Source organism: Aricia agestis, chromosome 14 (assembly GCF_905147365.1).
Source record: "Aricia agestis chromosome 14, ilAriAges1.1, whole genome shotgun sequence".
In the NCBI taxonomy this organism is placed as follows: Eukaryota; Metazoa; Arthropoda; class Insecta; order Lepidoptera; family Lycaenidae; genus Aricia; species Aricia agestis.
The window spans coordinates 11,158,663-11,179,103 of NC_056419.1; the positions used below are offsets into that span (position 1 = coordinate 11,158,663).

Consider the following 20,441-nt stretch of genomic DNA (forward strand, 5'->3'; position numbering starts at 1 on the left):
TAATATCTATACGTCTTTCGCCAGGCTGTTTTCCTTATGTAAACCTGTGATGTGTCACTTAGTCTTAGCAAGACAACATGACTAATTTCCTTTTAGCCGTGGAATTGACTTAATGGTTTATAAATAACACACATAAACAACTAGAAGTATTATAATATGATGCTCTAAGATAAAATAGTACTAAATTTTGTTATCTAATGGTTTTCCATCGCTAAACTGTAGCAAACGCCCGTAATTTACAATTTGCTTCTCAAAATGCTAAGGTGTTTTGCATAAAATTTTGATTTTGGTTTCAGCTTCCGTGTATCGTATTTTCCGAATATACTTGATTAAGATAACAAAATTAAACCTTACACCATCGTTGGTACAGTAACGATTAATTAAGCGTTTGCAAATGAGCCTAATTATTATGTTTTCATTCAAGGTACAAGAATCGGGCCCCTGATCGTTAGGAAATTCATTGGTGCCCCGATTTCATCACTTCCAAAGTCCCTAACTCTAATTGAATCTCGCGTCCCAAGTGTTTGACTTCATAATAAGGTTACCGTGCATTCTCAAACGACATCACACTAGCAATAACTAGCAATAGCTTCTTAATGACTTTGCGGAAGAATTATGTGTGGAGCAGAATAATTGACTTGAAATTGGATTGGATGGAATTTTTTAATACGCTTTTATTAGCTGGAGATGTATGTATGTAACGGCATCTGTCAGCACGATTTTTACCTATCTCTAGTAGTCTAATTACTTCGAAACTTTGCAAACGTATTAAGGAGCCAATGACAATGCAATAATTTGTTAAAAATTTAGACTATTATCTAATACCGTATATAAAATTCTCATGCTAAAACTAATTTATATGGCAAAACAACGTTAGCCGGGTCAGCTAGTTTATTATTAAAAATATTGAAACTGATACAATCGTTGCATCAATTCTTCTTCCGCTTCTATAATAATTTCAAAGTCAATTTTAATTGACCATGGCTTTAAATTCATGCGTAACATAAAACTAAGAAATAGATAAAACGGATTTAGAATTTAGGCAGGTTAATAACTAACCAAAAAATGACGTGGGAAATGACGTGGAAGAACCATGCTTCGGCACGAATGGGCCGGCTCGACCGGAGAAATACCACGGGCTCACAGAAAACCGGCGTGAAACACTGCGCAGCGCTGTGTTTCGCCGAGTGAGTAAGTTTACCGGAGGCCCAGTCCCCTACCCTTTTCCCTTCCCTACCCTCTCCCATTTCTTTCCCTACCCTCCCCTATTCTTTTCCCTACCATCCCCTATTGGCTGAACTACCTATACTCGTATTATTGACTAACGCTATTCCCTATTAAAAGGCCTTCTGGTGCTGCGAGTGTCCATGGGCGACGGAAGTTGCTTTCCATCAGTTGACCCGTTTGCTCATTTGCCCCCTTATTTCATAAAAAATATATTTTAATAATTGCTTACTAAGTTTAATAACACAGGCCAACAAAATGGAAAAAATTGGTGGCGGAATATTAAAAGATGTACCTGTAAGAATTTTGTACCCCGATCATATTAATATTATTATTATGACGTTTCTAAGAAATTTCCTTTCTATCAGCTCAAGTTTTTAAGGTATTTCATTCCAAATGTTCAAAAATCTTGCACTTTAGCCCATTTCAGAGATTGGTGCTCAATTCGTACAAAAATGTTTATTTCTCTTTTCAAGCTTTATCCCGACTACGGGTGATAATTGAAGCCAATGGACATCCCAATTGGCTGGGATTGCGGCTTATTTCTGTTATCAGTATTCCGACTGCAAGACCTGTCAATAGCTGTCCAGCGTCGGCCTGTGGCATCGAAATTCAAAGGCTTACACTACTTAATGGCTCAGGCGAAATTAAATGTGCAACTTACATTTAAATCTATATCCAAACTTCCATACTAATGTTATAAAATATGCGAAAGTGCGTCTGTCTGTTCGTGTGTAACGTCTTCACGCCGAAACCATTGAACTGATTTTTCTCAAAGTTATATTTTGATAAAGGACATCTAAGGATACCTTTCATTCCAGAAAACGTTTCCCTGTTAAACGAATTTTGGCGCAACGGAACTGCGAACGTCATCTAGTCTTACTATTATTTTAGATTTAAATTTATTTTCATTGCGCGGTTAATAGTTTACTTTTAAATTTGTAGCTTTTTAATAAACCATACTGGGCTTTGTTTATATTTATTAAGTACCTACAAAAGTAATTCTACTGAAATGCACTTTACAAACTTTACAAAGTAACTCTATTACTGCAGTACAATAATTATTAGGCGGTGAATAATTATCTTATGTCCTTTGTACCTACCACAGTATAATTTATACTCTAATTATAAAATGATGCTAACTGGAAAATCAAGTTATTTAGTTCTAGAAGCTGTTAGCTCGTAAAAATAACACATAATTTTAATAACATTAATAAGCAAGAAATATTGAAAAATATATAATTATTTCAAGTAACAGTATAATTACAATAATAACAGTTACATTGTCATATGGATTTTCTGTGAACCTACGGTAGAAATAACTTGCCTACTACATAAGAGAAGATAAAAATAATTAAGTATGTTACAAATTAATCGTACCTAATTTTAACTATAAAACAACAATAATAATAATAATCTTTGTTTGCAAAAAATATGGTCATTTATGATGATACAATTTTACAGTGTCTCACATATTTTGGTCGATTTTCTCGACATGCAAACATTAAAATATGAACATTGGTCAAGACTCAAGATAGTAACATTAGTTCCATAATAATCATTACATTGTCATAATCACTACACAATTATTAACCAAATTAAAAGTTAAGTCATACCTATATCGTACTCAATTATTATAATACAATTCATTAATACTTAATAGGATCCATAAATGATATGAAACAAAATAATAATATTAAAACCAATTTGTTACTAACAAATTGGTTTTATTGACACCCATCTAAAAGAAAAAGATGGAGGTATACTAAAAATAAAATAAAATCTTATGCTTTACCTGTTTCCAGTTTTTTGCGGAGTTTCAAAAGCGTTTATATATAATTAAAATAATAATTGTTTAAAAGACGTTTATACCTGGTTTGAGAGACTAGAAGGAAGGATTATACATAATATATTATGATTTATTGGCAATTTCTAAAAAATTGCGTGTAGTAGGCGTCGAATGATTTTTAACTAATCTTAGATATTTATCATCATAAATAACAAAAGTGTAATTTCTAGTGTAACTAGAAATTCACAAGAAAACAAAACAGGTCTCAAAGATATTAGAACAAATTTATAAGAACAAAAAAAATATTGCTTGAGGCTATTTTCATTATTTAGTATAGAAACAGGCTCTACAAGTAGAATATTAAAGTTGCAATATAACACTATTTAGGAGTATGAAAATTTACTAAACCAATATTATATCTTATATCTTTAAACGAGCAATTCTTGTATATGTCACCGTAAGATTGTAAAAACCGCGAGATTGTAATATGACGAAGTGATGGATTGTAAACAAACAGTTCCGGTGATTTTAAATTAATTATTTCGTATTCAAAATAATTTCAATACCAAATAGTATGAGATGTATAACATAAAAAAAATTTAGATATATTTAAAGTGCTGTTTGAATGTTCGGTTATTAAAATTAAGCTAATTTATAATTCAAACTGCACTTTAAATATATCTAAATTTTATTCAATGTTATACATCAAATATTCAGGCAATTGAAGTTATTTTAAATACGAAATAATTAATTTAAAATCACCGGAAAACTGATTGTTTACAATCTATCACTTCGTCATATTACAATCTCGCGGTTTTTACAATCTTACGGTGACATATATATATATATAATTGGAATCTCAGAATCGTCTCCAAAGATTTTCATGAAATTTAGTATATAGGGGGTTTCGGGGACGATAAATAGATCTAGCTAGGAATCATTTTTAGAAAATGTCATTTTATTCGTGTTTTATCGAATACCGAGAAAAGCTCGGTCAAATAGCTAGTAAAACATTATACTAAAGCATCAGAAATAAACTCTGGTACATATTTTAGAGAACGATATATTTTTAGGAAGCATTCGAGTTCGCTATCGTTAGATATAGGAATTCGAGAGTTGAGAATGTTCGAGAGAATATTATACTCGATATAATGATGTCAACGATGTGAGATGTCACACGCTACGAGGGGGGTATAACGTAAATAAGAGGGGGTAAAAAATATATAAATGACAATATGGGTCTCTATAGACCATAATATATTATCTAATCTATATACCAGCAGCATACAGTAGCTTAGCTCAAAAAAGAAAATGACTTGGCTTTTCAAGTTTTGTTTTCAGGCCAATATACCTATTAAATATACAGAAATAATTCAGACCGTCCGTTCCGTTAGTGCCGTCTTTAGACTTCGCCTAAACCTCAACTATTTCTGTACTCAATCTCCATGCTTTTGAAGTCGGTACCAGCTTACCTTAGCGTAAGTTCTATGTCAAGGATCTCAGAACTTTTCCGGGCTGGTAGCGACTTCGATTGAGTACAGAAATAGTTGAGGTTTAGGCGAAGTCTGAAGACGGCACTATAATAAGGAATAGGAATTATTTGATTATTTTTAGATTATTTTTAGGAATAATATTACCTTCGTTTTTACCTTGGAAGTCGGTTTTAATTTTTTGTTAAAAAATAATAATTAACATCGTACGTTATATTCACTTATTATATTCACTCACCATTGTGTATACAAACAAAATAATGTTTGATATCTGAAATACGTCACAAAAAATACTTTTATTTTATACTAATAACAAAATGACGTCATCAAAATAATAGTATAATATAGTATTTTGGATTGTGGTCGTAATTTTTAAAACAGGGAACCCTTTGTCTTTTGCGAAAGGTTTAGCAAACAGACATAGTAATATTAACTTCCCTTGTGTTCAAAATAAATGAGCGATTGATCTGCAGTGGATCAACTTGAGAATCATTTATTTAACTTTTATATTTACGTAATAAGCCCTACAACTTGTGGTAAGGCTGCAGCATGAAATAATTAAAATAAAAGCAAAAACAGTGATGCCCCAAAACGCAAGTATTTTCTGAATTTCATTTATTTCTTTTTTATGATTTCAGCACTGAATTTAAACCACCTGCAAGAATTATTACATCGAGATCACATTCATTCATGTTACAGTATTAGAAATCATTTAATTGAGATAGAAGTGCACTAAAGTTTTATAAAATGAAGTTCTTAGTATCGTAAAATATTTTATTTTTATCGTTTTGTTTATTGTTAAACGAGAAGTTTAAAGTCAACAGGAATCAGCTGTTAGTAACACGAAGTTGGCTTATGGAGGTCTACTACTAATTGAAATAATAATATCTAGGTATGAAACCAGTGAGTTAAAAATATTTATTAAAAACTGACCAAGACTAGATATCGTGTGCAATTATATGAAGTTCAAGTAGAGGTTAAAAAATAAATTAATCTTACATTGTATTCAGCAGTCTATATTAGTTTATTAATCCCAGAACCGGATTATAAATCCAAATATTTAGCAGAACGTTTATTATGCAACCACTACACAAGTCAGCGTTTTCGATTGGCATTGCAGTGTTAAAATAAAATGATCTTGAAGGCATTAGTTTTGGCGTTTGTGTTGAATATCTGCCGTATTGGCCATGCTCGACTGGCACGTGAGTATTGTTTGTACTTTATTCAGATTTTTAAGAGAAAAGATTGTAAACAGTTAAACACAAAGATATTCAAGGTTTACATCGTAATTTTCGTTTCAAAGAGAAAATTCCATTCTAAATAACAAAATATCGGACGATATATTATTAACCCCCGACAAAAAAGAGGGGTGTTATAAGTTTGACGTGTCTGTCTGTCTGTCTGTTTGTCTGTTTGTCTGTGTGTGTATCTGTCCGTGGCATAGTAGCATCCAAACGGGTGGACCGATTTTGATCTAGTTTTTTTTGTTTGAAAGCTGACATGATCGAGAGTGTTCTTAGCTATAATTAATCATCATCAGCCTGCTCAGTGCTGGACAATTAGGGTTTATCTGGTTCATGAAAGGCCGTTAGCAACTTGTAGTCGTTTGATGGGTTTTATATTTCATTCTAGTTCGCGACATTTGTGAATATACAATATACGTATACACATAATAATGGAAAGTTGACCTGGTGCTGCAGCATCGCCTGGTAATCAATAGGATATCCAACTCCTCGCCAACTAAGAGGAGAGGTTTCGTGTTTGGGCGCATTTTAATTGCGACAACCAGTAAGAAGTAGATAAAGTATAAACAGTAAATATTTACATGCTGCTGCTGCAGCATCACCTGGATTCTATAGGAATCGAGCTTCGTATGAACCCAAAGTGGAGGTTTCATGTTTGGGCTCATATTAACGGCCTCATCGAAAAGGACATTGATAGATGGTAATCATGAGAATATGATTCTGTTGATAGGAATTATTCTGCACTATAACCAACACAAGTTTAAAAAGTATGAAATAAAATTAAATTAAGAAATTTAAAAAAAACCCCCGCCAAAACAACTTTAAAAAGTAATGAAATAATATTTACTGCCTTTAAGTTCAAATAATTCCTAACTTGTGTAAAGTAATATTTTAGTCCATAATTGTTGTCAAGGTGTGTCGGGGGACCGCTAATGTAGATGTTTAATTTCACATAACAAGTTTAAGGATCAATTCACAGCGATCTGAATCGGGATAGGTAATCAGCGACTTGTAGGTTGTAGTTTACTTGGCGGTCCCCCGACACACCGTGGCAACAATTATGGACTAAAATATTACTTTACACAAGTTAGGAATTATTTGAACTTAAAGGCAGTAAATATTATTTCATTACTTTTTTAAGTTGTTTTGGCGGGGGTTTTTTTAAATTTCTTAATTTAATTTTTATTATGAATGCAACGTCGAGCTTAAAATGTGCCCTTTATTTAGTTTAATTTACAATTTATATTGGTGTATCAAGATTCAAAATTTATTAAAATTACAAAAAATAAGTTAAAAATTGAACCTTTTTTAGGCTGACATCAGCTAGTTTAAATTGAATAGTTAATTATGAAAAAAAAAACACTTGTCCTCTTTATTTAAACGAATGCAAAACCGTGGAAAGCGGTTCGTAGGTTCTGGAGTTATAGCGTCGTGGGTTCTGGCAGGAAAGCCCGACATATATTAAGATATCTTAATTTACTACACAGTACACACTACACACGTTTTAAAGATCTATAATAATAGTAAAGATGGAGCAACAGTGATACTCAACGTTTCTTGTTTCAGGGCTGATATACACAAGAATAACTGTCAAGGGACAATATGAAGCGAAGGGCAGACATACGTTGTTAGAGATTGACGGATCAGGGGACTCTCAAGTTGATCTAAGTATGCTATTAACTTTATTGAACAACTAGAGTCCAGTTGGTTGGTCTAGTCAAGACAATAAATTAATCATAATCATTAAACCGAAATATCAAAAATGTTGTGCATTAATTCATCAATCCCCAAGCGGCAGCCGGCTGCCGCATAACAATTGAAAATCTTTTGTGTCTGCGATGTCCACGATGGAGGTGTTAAAATATCTTCTGACATAATGGAAAAAAAACTTACTCTGAAGGTAAAAAACGTATAATACGGTGTGTAAATTTATACGTGGGAGGTACCATGCTTCGGCACGAATGGGCCGGCTCGACCGGAGAAATACCACGTTCTCACAGAAAGATGAATGAACTATAATATTTTTGAGCCTCTAAAATTCTATATTTTTTCAGCTAACGTCAAAGTGAAGCTACATACAAACACGAAATACTTCAAGGACGAGCAAGGCCTCCAACATTGGGCCATCAGGAACTACACATACGACTTTGACTACGGCGACAACGTTTACTTCTTAATTGAAAACTTGTTCAGAGAAAGCAAAGAGTGGAGTCAGTTTTCTTTCAATTAAATCAGGAAAAAAATTCCACGTCTAAACATCCTTATTAGGTATTCACTTTTTCTGTGTGCTAAATTTCTATTAAGTCCGTTCAGTGGGTAAGAGTAGAAACTACAAATCCAAACAAAACTTTCTTTAATGTTATAATTATTGCTAGATGAAAAAGAAATTGCAGAATAGAATATTCATTGTCTTTTTTCGTGTCTGCCAATACCTTGCTTAAGGGCGAGATTTTGACAGGGTAAAATATATCGTAATCTAGATTTCTAACCCGTTCTTTGTCCTGTTCTCCTGTGCTTTCGTTTATATTATCCGGAGGCGCAATGCCCTAACCTATTCCCTTCCCTTCCCTTCCTTACCCTATTTCCTCTTAAAAGGCCGGCAACGCACTGCAGTTCTTCTGATGCTGCGAGTGCCCATGGGCGATGGAAGTTGCTTTCCATCAGGTGACCCGTTTGCTCGTTTGCCCTTTTATTTCATAAAAAAAAGGTTGAAAATCTAAAGGCTAAAATCATAGCATCATTAGGCTGAGACAACGGCAGTAATTACATGTGTTTTACTGGTGAAAGGGTACTGCAATATCTTAACGAGAATTGGAGGGATGTGACAGGAGAATTAGGTTCACCAGTCATAGAGTATGCAGTAAAGCTGGCAGTGAAGACTGTGATGAAATTCTTCCACGCTGTGCCATGTAACGAACTGATAGAAGCTCCACTACCTGAATTAGAACCTTGGGAACTCAATCAAATCACTAAGGGTGGGTTGCTTCCAGATACGTTGTTATAGTTAGTCAAATATGGCGTCCATTATGGACTTTTACTAGGGATTTGACAGTTCATTTGACATTTTTTTATGGTTAAAGTTAAAGTAAGTTGGTGCAACCCACCCTAATATTCATATACGTTAATATTTCCGTCCGTGCGTTAATCCTTCGTCTTCATGACTTATTTTTGAGGACTAGAGAGAAAACATGATATTTAATCAATGTTTTATAAGGCGTTGGTGAAATTGCCAGTAATAATTACAAAATGTAATAATAATCCCTAGCGTCTATTACTTTAAATACAGGTTACATATAATCTAGATTGTTAACCCCTTCTTATAGTGTCAGTTTAGATTTCGTGTAATAAATATCCTTTCTTTTTTGTAGTTTTCTTCTACTAATTACTTAACTTTAAGAAATCTGTCTTGTGCCAGTATAATATTCAGTGAAATTCATGCCAAGCAGACAGATCACTAGTGACTAAAATTGACTTAACTTAATCCAAGGTGATTAAGTTAATCATTCTGCATATCCTAAAAATTGTGAGCAGCTCTGCCAATAAAATTGACAGAACTTTTTGTCAGGGAGATACAAACTCTGTTTGTGTTTTATGGGACTTATTTCATGATTTAGTTCTTAGAAACATAACTTACAGCAAAACCAAAATGAATGGTTCTAAACTTAATTTCATTAACGAATATCACGTCAACTTTCAAAATAATTGTATTAAGATTATTAAAGAGCATTAGGTATCATGCAATGAAAATTCAAGTGCACCGTTTAATGAAATTAAGTGCTTGGTATCATATATTTTATTTTATCGTTATGTTTATCGTAAAAAAGAAATCCAAAGTCACCAGAAGTGACTTTAGATATACGTAGTCGGATTTTGGAGGTCTACCATAAACTCAAGTAATCATAAAATAACTCGAGTAAAAAATATTAATTAAAAACAGACCGAGACTATAAGGATATCGTGTGTATAATTATGCGTTGTTAAAGTGGAGGTATAAATAAATATGTTATAATGTATTCCTCTTACATAAGATGTGAACCTTCAGCGGTCTATAGATTTAATCTTAGGTAGAGACGTAAATAAAAAAAAAAATACAAAAACCGGATTGAAAAACCAAATATTTAGCAGACCGTTTGCAAATAAAATATATTCTTTTTGCGACCACTATACAAGTTAGTGTCTTCGACTTGGAGGCGCAGTGTTAAAAATGATTACGAAGGCGTTAATTTTGGCATTTGTCTTAAATATCTGCCATATTAGTCATGGTCGATTAACACGTAAGTATTTTTGTTTGTATTTTATTCAGATTAGCGAGCAAAGTTTGTAAACACTTAAAGAGATTCAAGATTTTGTTGTTTCCCTTAAGAGGCAATTTCATTTTCATTTTCAATAACAAATGAAAAAACAATAGTCGGACAAAAGCAAAGGATGAAACCAAAGTGTGATTAACTAAGAACGTATTTCCAAATTTACATGAAAATAAGATTAATTAAATTGATTATCTAGATACGGTTTGCGAACAAGAAAACAATAAATAGAATATTCTTGGTAACCTTTTCAATTCAAATTCTCTTTCAGCGGACTTTATCCATCCCTGTAAGGAGATGTCCAGGGAATGCCTGACGAGAGCAACTCAAGAGGCAATCCCTGAATTCGTAAAAGGCCTGCCTCAATTCGACATCCCCCCTCTAGACCCCTTTACCATCGAGAAGCTCCCGATCCAGCTGAACGGCATAACTGTCACCTTCCACAAGGGTGCCGTGACGGGATTCAGGGACTGCATCGTCGATAATGTTGAGTAAGTAATTACTACTTACTTATTTTTGGTAGGTATATGTTACGCCACCTTAAGATAGATATGCAGCTAGTTTTGATCCATTATGGGCGAATGTGGGGACATTCGCCCATAATGGATCAAAACTAGCTGCATATCTGCCTTGATTTCTCATGATCAACGTTGACTGTACTATAATAATTGACTGCTATAGATAGCACTGCAAATTCAGGTACTTATCATGACTTACCTACCCCACCTGGAGAGGGATTTTTATTCAGATATTATTTGCTTTTGATGTTACTTTGATCATTAAAACAACTGATTTTATTTTAAATAAGTTAATATAGATTTTGATTCAATCGCCGATTAATAAAACGACTGATTTGGAGATCAAAAAATATGATCGGAATATCACGCATGGATCATTTACCCTGTTGGAAAGTCAGACGATTACCCTCGATTCTCCTAACCAGACAAAATATATCCTGTAGTTTCAATGCTTGAATTGAACCACCAAACAGCGAAGTAAAAGGCAAAGCTCTTAGCTACCGACTCCAAAACTCTTATAGATATTATGGTCATTTATATAAACACGTTTACAAAAAAAATTGTAAGAATAGAATGGAAAATCTTTGTAAAGATTTGTTGATTGTTAAAATGTTGATTAATAACAAAAATCGTAGTTAAATACTTATTCAAATTAGGAATATAGTAGAATTTAATTCAGTGGATTATGTAGACTTAAACTGAGATCATAAATTATAGTCTTACTTAATATAGAATGCCAATTTGAATGTCAAGGATATTCTAGATTAATAAAAAGTACCTGGATGACCGAGCTTTGCTCGGTATAGCAAACACTTATTGACTTAGTGTTACTTAATAACGCCATCTGCTGGTCGTTAAAACAATTAGTTGCTAACAAAATAGTATTATTATTCGCCAATAGATGTCAGGAAGAGTCATATTTTTCAGTTTATCGATTATCGATAAAACACGAATAAAAATACATTTTCTGAAAATAATTCCTAGCTAGATCGATTTATCGCCCCCGAAACCCCCTATATACTAAATTTCATGAAAACCGTTGGAGCCGATTCCGAGATTCCAATTATATATATATATATATATATATATATATATATATATATATATATATATATATATATATATATATATATATATATATATATATATATATATATATATATATATATATATATATATATATATATATATATATATATATATATATATATATATATATATACAACCTACAACCGCCAAGTCGCTGATTACCTATCCCGATTCAGATCGCTGTGAATTGATCCTTAAACTTGTTATGTGAAATTAAACATCTACATTAGCGGTCTCCCGACACACCTTGACAACAATTATGGACTAAAATATTACTTTACACAAGTTAGGAATTATTTGAACTTAAAGGCAGTAAATATTATTTCATTACTTTTTAAAGTTGTCTTGGCGGGGGTTTTTTTAAATTTATTAATTTAATTTTATTTCATACTTTTTAAACTTGTGTTGGTTATAGTGCAGAATAATTCCTATCAACAGAATCATATTCTCATGATTACCATCTATCAATGTCCTTTTCGATGAGGCCGTTAATATGAGCCCAAACATGAAACCTCCACTTTGGGTTCATACGAAGCTCGGTTCCTATAGAATCCAGGTGATGCTGCAGCAGCAGCATGTAAATATTTACTGTTTATACTTTATCTACTTCTTAATAGTTGTCGCAATTAAAATGCGCCCAAACACGAAACCTCTCCTCTTAGCGAGGAGTTGGATATCCTATTGATTACCAGGCGATGCTGCAGCACCAGGTCAACTTTCCATTATTATGTGTATACGTATATTGTATATTCACAAATGTCACGAACTAGAATGAAATATAAAACCCATCAAACGACTACAAGTTGCTAACGGCCTTTCATGAACCAGATAAACCCTAATTGTCCAGCACTGAGCAGGCTGATGATGATGAATTATAGCTAAGAACACTCTCGATCATGTCAGCTTTCAAACAAAAAAAACTAGATCAAAATCGGTCCACCCGTTTGGATGCTACGATGCCACGGACAGATACACACACAGACAAACAGACAGACAGACATACAGACAGACAGACAGACAGAAAGACAGACAGACAGACAGACAGACACGTCAAACTTATAACACCCCTCTTTTTTGTCGGGTGTTAAAAAATAATTAAGGAAGATAAATCAAGTTAAAAGCACTTTTTTTTTCAAATTTTATTCCCACACAAATCACGTCATTTATCTTTAATCAAGTCAAGTTTAACCAGATACCATTTCTATTGACTATTGTTATTTTCCTGGTTTAATTACTTTATAGGAAACAAAAAATAAATTGCCTGCTGCCTAAATTGTTTTGCCAAAATTTTATTATGATTGTGGTCTGTGGACAACTAAAGATTTGCTTTTTAAGTGTCTATATTAACTACAAAGTTATAACTTATAACTATTTTATAGACTATAGTACCCATACTGCAGTTATTACTCCATATATTATGAGAGTGCAGTTATTATACATATATGATGTACTATACTACACTCGGGCTAACTTGTCGCTAGCGGTCATTGACTCCCTGTCAAAAAACTTGTAATTTTCCATATAAACCGCGATTGACAATGAAGTGTCAGATATTGTTTATCGTGGTTTTATATGGAAAATGACAAGTTTTTGACAGGGAGGCAATGACCGCTAGCGACAAGTTAGCCCGAGTGGAGTATACTATAGCAGTAACAGTGACACCTCACTTTAATTGCAGGTATGATATACGCAAGAGGAAATTCGATCTCGAGTTTCACTGCAACATTACCGTCAAGGGACAATATGAAGCGAAGGGCAAGCTTCTATTGTTCCAGATTGACGGATCAGGGGACTCTCAAATTGATCTAAGTATGCTATCAGAACACAGCTTTATTAAACTACTAGAACCTGGTTATAGTCTAGAATCTAGACAGTAATCTTGTAACAATAACGGCGAAGAATCATAAACTTATGTAAGCACCAGAATTGGCGTTTTAGATTTAGCTTTAAGATAATTAGCAGCTGACTTCATTTTACTATATATTTTAAGATATAGTAAAATGAAGAACAATATCTTTTAAGATGTTCAATTAAGCCACTAATAAACTCCTTTAAATTGTTTTCAGCTAACATCAGAGTGAAGTTGGATGCGTATACCAAATACTTCAAGGACGAGCAAGGCCTCCAACATTTGGCTATCAAAAACTACACATACGACTTTGACTACGGCGACAACGTTTACTTCCAAATCGAAAACTTGTTCAGAGAAAGCCAGGAGTGGAGTAAGTTTTGGTTATTTTAATTCTTCTCAAAAGTCGAAAGAAAACCTTGTTTTTAAGAGCGTTTACGTCGTACGCATAAATTCAAGTTTCATGTAATTCAGTGCACTTTTATTCACACAGAAGCAAGTGCGACTGTGTGCGTGAGTTGGTTCATTATAGTCAAATCAAAAGATTTTGATCCGTGCGGAATGCGGATGCAATGTCGATGCGAGTCGATTTATTATTATTGATTATGATTTACTATTACATTTTAGCATACTATTACTACCATAGACTTAATAGGTATATACTGTCGTATAGACCACCTGATAACCCGAAAATGCGTGACCATTTTCGATCTGTCAATGTGTGCGTGTGCTAGTGATGTATATTTTACTATCGATAATATAGTATTTTGCTATCGATAGTATAGTCCGTTCGAGTTATTTTACCTGAGTTTCTATAAAAAAAAAATAATATGCAACTTTGACAGTTTTTATATTTCAAATTAGGTATCATAAATTTTAATTGGCAAAAAAAGGTGACGATTGAAAAGTAGATACACATTTTCGTTTGGAATTATTTTTCAATCGTCGGATATGTTATGACATGAGGTTCTTATAGGGGTAAATAATATACACATAACACATTATAAAGTTACTTATTTATTACTCAGGTAAAATCTATCTGGTAAATCAGCCCTTACATTGAAAGTAAACAACACACATAGTATACTTATTATATTTTATTCTTAAATTAAATACATATCATAAAATATCATAATATTTTTTTTACAATTATTTTTAACCGACTTCCAAAAACGAGGAGGTTAGACGTTCGGCTGTGGATATATTTTTTATGTATGTTCAACGATGACTCCGCCGTTTGTGATCCGATTTTCAAATTTTTTCTTTTGTTGCACATTGTATTGTTCCGAGTAGGTACCATGTTCACAAAAGTGGTGGTCTGGTGATGGAAACCATGAGAAATCGAGGTGACTCCTTGATATTCAAATAGGAACATATGGTTATTTTGAATTTATATGATGTATTTTGACAACATTTTTTTGTAAACATTTTTTTAAGCTTTTTGCATTAAATATCAATATAATTAATAATAAGGTTTTAAAATACATTAAAAAAATCAATAATTATTTTTTTCTGAAATACTCAATTACGGGACCAGACTGATGTGTCGTGAAGCATTCATAAATAGCTAGCGACAGCCAGACTTTTGTCATTTAATAAAAGCTGAAAGTTTGCCTGTTTCTGACCACTACAGAGGTAAGAATGACCAGCAACTATGGAGTTTCGGTCGCGACTCGCGGTTACTTAAGGAGGTATCCAGTTCTGAAGGTCTACCTGACCTTCGAGAAAGAGTAAAGCTCAATATCATAGTTTGTATTCTTCGCAGTTAGTTGAGAAATCTCGTCTTCCAGAGCTGGACATCTTTGACAGTTGTTTCCCACGTCCAGACACCCTCATGACTCAAAGTCTAATACTTTAAGAAGGTTTAAGGGTGCCTGGCAGTGGGAAACAACTGTTAATTATTATTTTTAACAAAAAATTAAAACCGACTTCCAAAGTAAAAACAATAATAACATCCATATTATATGAACTAAAAAGTATAAAATAGTTTTTCCTATCTAATAGTGCCTTTTTCCAGATTCGGCTAAAAATCAACTATTTCTGTACTCAATCTTCATTTTGAAGTCGGCATTCATCAGCATCATCATTACTACGACAGTGTAGTAATGATGATGCTGATGATGAATGTAATTTGCATAGTAGCATATGCTTTCAGTTCTTAAAACAACGCCTAAACCCCCAAACTTGTATCTATAAGGGATCCGGAGTTCTCTTTGTATCCTCGGAACCATAGTATACCTCGGTGCAAAATCTTGCGTTTTAGTAGCATATGCTTAGGATGCTTCTTATAAAACCAAAATCACTGTATGTTTTCATATACATTTCGAGGAGTTCCCTTGATTACTCATGGTTTCCATCATCAGGTCACCACTTTTGTGAAAATGGAACCAAATTGGAGTGAAACCTCATACAACAAAACAAAAATTTCAAAAATCGGTTCACAAACGGCGGAGTAATCGTTGAACATACACAAATAAAAATTAAAAAAATATATATATCCACACCCGAACATATAACAACCTCCTTGGAAGTCGGTTAAAAATGTCCGGCACTGAAAGAAGTGATTGCTACACTTACTGTAAATAATATAAGCTATGAAATTCAGCTTTACTCTTCCTCGAAGGTCAGGTAGACCATCAGAACTGGATACCTCCTTAAGTAATCGCGGCCAAAACTCCATAGTTGTTGGTCGTTCTTTTCTCTGTAGAGGTCACAAACAGGCAAACTTTCAGGTTTTCTTATAGCTTTCAGCTTTGCAGATAGATATGATTTAGGCATGAAACTAGCACATATTATTCTATTAACTGTACCTAACTTCGGAAGTCGGTCAAAATACTGCTATTCAAATACGAAAGGTACCTTTTCTGCGTGTTGGTTTTCACATTCATCTTTTTCCGTTATTGTTTCTTCAGTTGATTTACTTTTATATTGCCTGAAATACAAACAGAAAGCACACAAAACATGTTATTTGTAAGACTAAGTAAGTAATTAAATGAAAAAATAAGTTGAAGTAAGGATAACAGTGATAATTATAGCAACATTTTGGCCTCTCTTGCCTTTTCCAAACTTTCCAAATTTTCTACATTTTTGCGTTTTCTTTTCTTTGCTAAAAACATCTTCATTTTGTTTCCCATTAGTTCTGTAATGTAATGTATTTTAATAGTAAAATTATTTTCCGCCATAAAAAATACATACATAAAATATAATATATTACTTACCAACAAAATAAAATATTTTTCTTACCAAAGAACCAAGATTTTTCGATCGCGCTATAAATGTTCACCAGTCTGGTATGCGCGACAAGGGTCAACAAAGGTCATGCGCAGCACGGAGCGATACGTCCTTCCTTCAGCAAGCCTCGCGGCGGACTAATTTGAATTGCTTTGCGCGCAGCGATTTATAGTAGTTTTAAAATATTTATAGAAAAAAAATGACAAAATATTTGTTGATTTTTAAAATGTATGTTTTTAATTAAAGTGTTCTTCTATCATATGAAGCTATTATAATATTGAAATAAGTAAGCTCAATAGGTAAAAATAAGGTTTTAAATTCTTGATATTTCTCATTCTTTGAATTGAAATTTCTTATAGTAATATAACAAAATGAAAAAAATTTTTCTCCTAACTATTTGCTTAAAGATCTTGTCAATAGGTTATTATTTTTTTCTTATTAGATCTGTCGCTGGTTTCGTAAATTAAAAGCTTCGAAACTGATACTAAAACGGAATTTAAGAAAACCTCTGTTAAGGTATCGAGATTTAATGTACAAATACTCTAAAAATCGTATTTTTTTCTCTACTTACTGTAAGGACAGTGAAATTTCCTATAAAAATAAGTAATCAACATTTTTATAAAGATAAGTGGTTGATGACTTATTCAAGTTTTAAAAGTACAGTTTTAAGCCAAATTGAGCGTGAACGGCGTAAACGCTCTTAAGACCTGACTATATGGTACAGACAGATAAACTCTAACAATACCTACAGGGAAACTATGTGACAATCCTCGTCAACTCCTCCATAGCAATAACATCTTTGTATGAGGTTAGATATCAAAACATCCAACAAATCCACATATTTTTGCTTTTATAATATCATTGACTTAAACTACAGAACATTTTAGTGAAAGATTTATTCTATCTATTTATATTGATATCTTGCCGCAGGCGAAGTTTCAATCAGGCAAGATGTCTCGTAAGCCAGATTTTTAGCCTTTCAAAGGGTTGGAACTTGGAAACACGGATCAATCACAAACAACATCAATAATAATAATTATTAATCATGTTTTATTTTTCAGGTGAGAGGGTATTGAAATATTTGAACCAGAACTGGAGGGAAGTGACGGAAGAGTTAGGTTCTCCGGTCATAGAGTATGCCGTGAACCTGGTAGTGAAGACTGTGATGAAATTCTTCCACGCTGTGCCATGCCTTGAGTTGGTGGATGGCGAGATACCTGAATTACACGATTGGAATGACTAATATACTAAGTAACAGTAACTAATGACAGTTTCACTTCTTTTTGTCAAGAATTACCTCCGTTTCGTAAACGCCAAGCTACGAATAATAAAAACTAGGGAAGAGTAAGAGCCTCTTTCATCACTTTCTGATAAATTGCCGAATAGGCTATTTACAACTTTTTTGACATATTCTCGATACTTAATCTGTCAAGTTAATTAGTGGATAGGCTTTTCGTCACTTATCAGGAAGTGATGAAACAGGTCCTAATTGTGTTAAAAAAAAATTGTCCACGAGTCTACAAAATGTGACCCGAATACATGCATACTTAATGCATGTATTCGGTACACAATTTCGTGTAAATATAGAATTAATGTCAACGGCTTTATTTCGTAAATTTGAGTGTTTCGTTACTATTTTCATATTTCAGTGTGCGAAAAGGAACCAAATTCAAAACTGTTGAAGTGGGAGTTACGTTTCCTTAGTTTTTATTATTCGTAGACGGCAAGGGAGAAAACATAACATCTAAAAATGTGGCGTTGGTCGAATTAAAACTTACTGTCCTAAAATATTAACAGCTATAATTACGTATAGTGTTACATTAAATTTGTTTATTTTGGGTAATAAATATTTTTATTTTTATTTTTGTAGTTTCCTTTCAATAATTACTTACCTTTATTATGGAACCTGCTTTTAGTCTTTTAAACCGTTTAAAAACCCACCAACTTGCTTTTTTTATCAGTAAAATTCATAGACAGGATGGATTTACCTGTGAAATTCAGTCGACAGATCGCATAAATGCTCAATTAAAGTCATATTTTTTTTTAATTCTATTTTATTTAAGTATAAGACCTTTATAACAATACATGATTAAAGTCATAATTTCATCGATCCAATATCATATACTAAATTATTCTTCTTAATACTATTATAATCAATTATTCAGAAAGTATAGCAAAGTTGGATAGAAATAGTTACTGTTCCTTTAATAATAATAATTGAACATTTATTTCCTCATAATACTGTACATAAATATACTAAGAAATTTATACAAAACGAGCTTTTGCCCGCGGCTTCACTCGCGTTAAGAAGTATTATTACATACAAAATTTCATCCCCTATTTGAACCCTTTGGGGTCGGAATTTATCAAAATCTTTTCTTAGCGGATGCCGACGTCATAACATCTACCTGCATGCCAAATTTCAGCCCGATCCGTCCAGTGGTTTGGGCTGTGCGCTGATAGATCACTACGTCAATCAGTCAGTCAGTCACCTTTGAGTTTATTATATAGATTGGTGAACGATACGATATTCAAAACTAAAATCATCAAGCGCAAAAAGCACTAAATGAACTCTTGGTCTAAATCAATTTGTGCTTCATAATAAAATTTAAGCAGTACAAATTTGTGAGGGCATCTTCAAAGGTGGGACGAAGGATATTACTGGATCCTCTCCGCGTCACTAAAAGGCAATCGAGTTTTATTATAAAATGCGGTGTGAGAGAGGGCAGGCACTTATCGGGCTTCTACAGGATCGATAGAATCTTCGCTCCAGTAGTACTATCACATGCATATAATAAGGCCCCTAATAGTATTAAATTCAAGAGCATTATTGAATATGTTTAACGATATTTGCTGATGGAATTAAGTTTGAGTATCTAGTTTGAAGTGTTCACTTATTATGGCTAATACTTTTATAAAACTTTTTTAGAAAATTTTATTATGAAATCAAGTTAAGTTAAGCATCAATATTACCAACGCGTGTTAGTGTATGTACGTACTATTATTATTTAGATAGGGTTCTTTTTACAGCACGCCATCCATTTATCTTTTGACAGTAAAATCAAAGCGCAAGGAGTGGACGGCCAAGTTCCAGCAGGCCGCGCGCATATCGTGCACTATTTACACGAACCGTTTCGACGCACTTTTGACCCCCCTGTAGCTCAGTGCCTATTGCCAGTGCAAACATAAAATTATACCTACGTAATTATGTGCTAGTACTAAGGCAGTATACCAAATTTAATAGATATAGCTTCGGTAGATCCTGAAGTATCTCCCTGTGAAAATAGCTAATTTGGCACTCACTCACTGACCGGTAATCAAAACCTCCAATTGTCCTAGCGTTATGAAATTTGGCACACAGGTCGTGTGTATATGAGCGTCCGTGGCCTAATGGGTAGACCTTCCGTTCGCACTCCTAGAGGGTGCAGGTTCGAACCCGGGTGGAGGCGTGTACCAATGAGACATTTTCTGATCTCAAGTACATAATACGGACGCTCGTACGGTGAAGGAAAACATCGTGAGGAAACCCGCACGTAGTTGGTCCCAGACGTATTGACTAGTTCTTTCCTCTGGACTAGGCCGACTAGGATGCGAGAATGCCGTATGCGCTTGGGCAACCATACGGACATTTAAAAATCTTGTCCCAGGCACTACAGTATTTGAGGAGTGGTTACTTCGCTCTGAAAAATACTGTATAGATCAT

The 20,441-nt window shown here is 33.5% G+C and overlaps 2 protein-coding genes and 1 long non-coding RNA gene across 3 annotated transcripts; 2 read left to right on the forward strand and 1 right to left on the reverse strand.

The window, feature by feature from the left end:
- The first annotated feature begins 5,635 nt into the window (after positions 1-5,635).
- On the forward strand, positions 5,636-8,751 carry LOC121733933. Its single transcript, XM_042124335.1, has 4 exons — positions 5,636-5,705; positions 7,314-7,415; positions 7,802-7,957; positions 8,576-8,751. Exons 1-4 carry the CDS (start codon positions 5,636-5,638, stop codon positions 8,749-8,751), a joined length of 504 nt encoding a protein of 167 aa, XP_041980269.1.
- Positions 8,752-9,788: 1,037 nt separating this feature from the next.
- On the forward strand, positions 9,789-18,093 carry LOC121733937 (juvenile hormone-binding protein-like). Its single transcript, XM_042124342.1, has 5 exons — positions 9,789-10,021; positions 10,323-10,542; positions 13,337-13,467; positions 13,725-13,880; positions 17,800-18,093. Exons 1-5 carry the CDS (start codon positions 9,952-9,954, stop codon positions 17,979-17,981), a joined length of 759 nt encoding a protein of 252 aa, XP_041980276.1. The 5' UTR covers positions 9,789-9,951; the 3' UTR covers positions 17,982-18,093.
- LOC121733942 lies at positions 16,144-16,903 on the reverse strand. The gene is made up of 3 exons (XR_006036628.1): positions 16,726-16,903; positions 16,367-16,646; positions 16,144-16,208 (listed from the first exon to the last, which is right to left on the reverse strand). It is a non-coding gene; the product is annotated as an uncharacterized LOC121733942 (long non-coding RNA).
- Positions 18,094-20,441: the final 2,348 nt, after the last annotated feature.